Source organism: Otolemur garnettii, unplaced genomic scaffold, assembly GCF_000181295.1.
Source record: "Otolemur garnettii isolate 467f Iridium unplaced genomic scaffold, OtoGar3 scaffold00152, whole genome shotgun sequence".
In the NCBI taxonomy this organism is placed as follows: Eukaryota; Metazoa; Chordata; class Mammalia; order Primates; family Galagidae; genus Otolemur; species Otolemur garnettii.
In genome coordinates, this window is record NW_003852547.1 from 1329438 (window position 1) to 1335032 (window position 5595).

At 39.1% G+C, this 5595-nt stretch overlaps 1 protein-coding gene across 1 annotated transcript in view; it reads left to right on the plus strand.

The window, feature by feature from the left end:
- Positions 1 to 5595, plus strand: part of LOC100956112 (zinc finger protein 224) — a 20318-nt gene that overhangs the window by 14381 nt on the left and 342 nt on the right. Inside the window, exon 5 of the mRNA XM_023518951.1 lies at positions 4097 to 5590. Within this exon, the coding sequence (XP_023374719.1) occupies positions 4097 to 5590 (1494 nt within the window). The remainder of the gene's footprint in view (positions 1 to 4096; positions 5591 to 5595) is intronic.

Genomic DNA, 5595 nt, shown 5'->3' on the forward strand with positions numbered 1-5595 from the left:
TTGAGCCACAGGCGCCGAGCCAGATTTTCTATTTTTAATAGAGATAGGGTTTTGCTCTTGCTCAGGCGGATTTCAAACTCCTGAGGTCACTTAATTCACCCAACTTGGCCCCCCAGAGTGCTAGGATTACAGGTGTGAGCCACCACATCTGGCCTCTAAGTGATCTTATTTGCATCTACAACCTTAATTCCCCGTGCTGTGTAATATAACATTTTCATAGGTCCTGGGAATTGCATGTGGACATCTTTCAGGGACTATTGTTCTATGTACCAGAAAAGCTTCTGCCTCAGAGCCTTTACCTACTCTTCTTCTGATCAGAATAATCTTTCTTCTCAAAACCTTCTGGCCCTTCCTTAAGTTTATTCCAGTCTATGCTCAGATTTAATATCATAAGGAAAGCTATCTGCAACTACTCTATTAAAATGATGTTCTATTTTTACTCTTCTTGTCCTGTGTTGTAGTATGTCTCAAACTCTTCTGTTTACCTGTCACTTCTATCCCTGGTATTTACTGTTTTAAGCGGAGGAATTTTAGCTGTTTTGTTCATGGCTGTATTTCAGTGCCTAGAATAGTTCTGGTTCTAAATATTTGTTATCCTGATAAATAAGTTAATGGGTAGGGGAAATTCACTGTCTTTAGGAATTGGGGAGATAGCTAGTAAGAAATACACAAACTGGAGTGGAAAAGAGCGAGTACAAAATGTTGTTTTGTCTTCAGATGGCTTACTATGTAATTTCACCTCTCTTGGATTCCCTTGGCATGACTGCATTGTCTGTGTGTGCAACTGACCCACATCCCATGGAAAGTTTTAAGCATTCTTTTCATGACCACACTAGGTAACATGCCTTGTCTGTGACTTACTCTGGAGTGTATGTTTCCCCAGGGAGCATATTCACTTCTGGGAAGAAATCCTTATTGCAGGAAGACTCTAATGTCTACTTCTGAGATAGCTCCTCTATACAAGGGGGAAAAAACTCTCAATTTCCTGAAGCCTCTCAATCAATAACCAAGTTTACACTTACCTTTTCTTTGACAGACTTTCCTGTCTAGAGTGTATTTGCCTTTTCCAAAGTACATATAGATATCACTGCCCCCGGATTTCTCTCTCTTTCTCTTAGAGATTGAAGAATTAGGATGAGGGTGACATCAGTCATGTAGGTGAACATTGCCTGGTCATCTTTCTTCAGAAATGTGCATATTTCTATACCTATTTTATTCAAATTTAATTGTTAAAGACATTAAAGAATATGGTTTTTATTTATTTATTTATTTATTCATTTGTTTTTTTAAAACAGAGTCTCACTATGTCACCCTCAGTAGAATGCCATGGCGTCGGCTCACAGCAACCTCAAACTCTTGGGCTTAAGTGATTCTCTTGCCTTAGCCTCCCATGTAGCTGGGACTACAGGGGCCTGCCACAATGCCCAGCCATTTTTTGGTTGCAATTGTCATTGTTGTTTAGCAGGTCTGGGCTGGGCTTGAACCTGCCAGCTTTGGTGTATGTGGCTGGTGCCCTACTCATTGAGGTATGGGCACCAAGCGAAGAATATGTGGTTTTTAAATAATTTTTCCTTTATATTTACAGAAGACATGTACTGTTATTTTAAACTAGTGAACTTTATAACCTGGTAGGAATGGGAAACTGCTCTCTCAAAATATAAACATTCTGAAAGAGACTCTCCCTTCTCCCCTAAAACCTCTTATTTATAAAGTTACAGTGTATTAAATATGTCCAGTATGCGCCAGTAGGTCCACCCTTACCTATTAATATTTTCCAAGATTTGGTCTAGGCATAGTGGCTCAAGCCTGTAATCCTAGCACTCTGGGAGGCTGAGGCGGGTAGATTGCTTGAGCTCAGGATTTTGAGACCAGCCTGAGCAAGAGCAAGACCCTGTCTTTATCCAAAATAGAAAAAGTAGTAGTAGTCCCAGCTACTTCAATGGCTGAGGCAAAAAGAGTGCTTAAACCCAGGAGTTTGAGGTTGTGGTGAGGTATGACACCATGGCACTTTAGCCTTGGGCAACAGAGTAAGACTTTGTCTCAAAAAAAAAAAGTTTTCTTTTCACCATTCAAACATTTGAAGTAATCTTTCCATTGAAAAAATTTACTTGATTCAGAACGTGGTAATATCCTGACCAAAGTTTCCAAGCTTTCTATGAGTGTGTGCCATAGTAAGAAACACATCTTTCATTATAACCATTTTTCATGGATTTGGATGTATGTGGGTGACTTTAGGTATTTCATGTAATCACAGCTTTCAGGCTTGTCATGATGATGTGCTAATTTTTATTCTAGTTTTCCTTTCTTTCTTTCTTTCTTTCTTTTTTTTGAGACAGAGTCTCACTTGTTGCCTGTCATAGCTCATAGCAACCTCAAACTCTTGGGCTCAAGCAATTCTCTTGCCTCAGCCTCCCAGCTGGGACTACAGGTGCCCACCTCAGTGTCTGGCTATTTTTAGAGACAAGGTCTCCTCTTGCTCAGGCTGAGGAACCCATGAACTCAGGCAATCCACCTGTCTTGGCCTCCCAGAGTGCTAGGATTAGTGTGAGCCACTGAACCCTGTTCTTTTTTCTAAATGCTCATTATAAATATTTTAACTTACTTTACAGTTCACTAATAAGCTTCAGTCTTTAATTTGAAAATGAGTATAAAGGCCTGTTTATCTATGTCATAAATTTTCTGTACTCTGTTTTCAATGAGAGAGTCCAATAACCTCACATGGAACCAACTAGAGCATAACTCCTCAGGCATATTTTTAATTTTAAGTGACTCTTGCCACCTTTCATTGTCTCATCAGGAGCATCCCCCTTGGATGCCCCTATCAGGTAAAGAAGGCTTTTACATTCTCATCAAAACGAGTTGCTTGTTCCTTTCCTATTTCAGATACCCAAATTATGGTTCATATCAACACAGAAAAAGAGAAGCATACATTGCACAATTCTTGTGCAGGAATATTTTGTATAAGTAGATATAAACACTCATAGCTGTCTGATATTTGGCACTAAGATGAGCTCAACCAACTATAAAAGTTGGGCCAGTTTACAGAAGATTGCCCTCACTTTATACCAACTGCAAATTTGGGGATTTCCCAAAACTACATTCACATTCAGTAATTCACTACAAAGACAGGCAGAACTCCCTGAATGCTTTTATACTCAAAGTTACAGATTTTAACAGGGAAAAGATGCACGTTACATTTTGCCAAAAGAAAAATCAAAAAAGAAACACTCTTGGCAAGTACCAAATGAAGATCTTCTGTTGTATTCTCCATGCAGAGTAGAATATGTTACATTCCTAAGATTGAAGTATGACTTAGGCACAGAGTACTGTCAATTAGAGAAACTCACATGAGTGCTGATTTCCAGAGTAATCACTGGGCCTCCGTTACATAGCCATTATTTGTTGAGTCCCAAGTTGTTAATTAATATACCTAGTCGCTGATTCCATGTGACTTAAGTCACACTGTTAAATCACATTGTTCTTTCTGACATGGTGAACATCACTCCCTAACCCCCAAAGGAGTGGCCAACCAACCCTAAGTCATATTGCTTTACTATCCAATGTAACCCATTCTTTGCCCCCAAGAAAAGAAAGACAATCTTTTCAGGCATGACATTCTAAGTATACCTCTGAAATACTGAGGAAAACTTTTAGATCTCACTTTGAATAAAGTTAATTTCTTTAATTTATAAAGATATACATATAATTGCAAATATGCAAAGTCTTGATTATGTTATTGCTTTTCCTTAAAGTTCCTTTTGATTATATTTCATAATTTATAAACATAATTTATTAGGTTCATCATTTATCATGCAAGATTTTACACTGAGTAGAAAATTCACCAGGAACAGTAACAGGTAAAGTGTATGTATCACATTTTTTTTATTAAATCTTTTCTTTCTAACAAGTATTTTACATATGAGACTTGGAATGGTTCTAAATTGGTCTTATGCAAACCATAGAACATGTTGTACTTGGAAAACATAAATTTTTCTCTATATTCATTAAAGTTTCATGCCATGTCCTAAGTGTGAACTCTTGATAACACAGAACAAAGGCTTTACTTGTCCACATCTTTTAATCTGTGTTATGATAGGAGACAAGATCCAAACTGAGTTGGGGACTATTCCAGAAGCAGAACTACATGAGGCGTTATCCTGCCAGCAAATCTGGGAACAAAATGCAAGTGACTTAACGAGGTCTCAAGACACCACAATAAATAGCTCTCAGTTCTCCAAACAAGGTGATGTCCCTTACCACATTGAGGCAGGGCTATCTGTTATTCATATAGGACAGAAAACTTACCAGGGTAATGAGGATAAACAATTCTTCAATGATGTCTCCATATTTGATCTTCATCAGCAATTATACTCAAGAGAGAAGTCTCACACATGTGATGAGTGCGGAAAGAGTTTCCGTTACAGATCAGTTCTTCTTATTCATCAGAGAGTCCACATGGGAGGCATGGGACAGAAACTCTATAAGTGTGACGTGTGTGGTAAGGAATTTAGTCAGAACTCACATCTGCAAACTCATCGGAAAGGCCACATTCCAGAGAAACCATTCAAATGTGAGCAGTGTGGGAAAGTCTTCAGTCGTAGATCAGGACTTAATGTTCATTGCAAATTACACACAGGGGAGAAACCTTACAATTGTGAGGAATGTGGAAGGGCCTTCATTTATGCTTCACTACTTCAGGAACATCAGAGAATCCATACTGGAGAGAAACCATTCAAATGTGAGATATGTGGTAAGAGCTTCCGGGTTAAGTCACGACTTAATAGGCATTTCATGGTTCACACAGGAGAAAAACCATTTCGGTGTGATACATGTGGTAAGAGCTTCTGTGTTAGGTCACTACTTAAGAGGCATTCCATGGTTCACACAGGAGAAAAACCATTCCGATGTGATACATGTGGTAAGAGCTTTCATCAGAGATCAGCACTTAATAGTCATTGCGTGGTCCACACAGGAGAGAAACCATTCCAATGTAGTACATGTGGTAAGAGCTTTCATCAGAGATCAGCACTTAATAGTCATTGTGTGGTCCACACAGGAGAGAAACCATACAAATGTGAGGAGTGTGAGAAAGGCTTCATTCGTAGGCAGGATCTTTTTAAGCATCATGTAGTCCACACAGGAGAGAAACCATACAAATGTGAAGAGTGTGGAAAAGGCTTCATTCGCAGGCAAGATCTATTTAAGCATCATGTGGTCCACACAGGAGAGAAACCATATGGTTGTGAAGAATGTGGGAAGAGCTTCAGATGGTCCTCAAGTCTATCAAGACATCAGCGAGTCCACAGTGGAGAAAAACCATTTAAATGTGAAGAATGTGGAGAGGGATTTTATACAAATTCACAATGCTATGCCCATCAGAGGGCCCACAGTGGAGAAAAGCCATACAAATGTGAAGAGTGTGGGAAGGGCTACAAATGGAGGTTGGATCTTTACTCTCACCAGAAGGTCCACACAGGTGAGAAACTTTATAATTGTAAGGAATGTGGGAAGAGCTTTAGTAGGGCCTCAGGTCTTTTGAAACATCACATAGTCCACACTGGAGAAAAGCCATATAAATGTGAGGAGTGTGGTAAG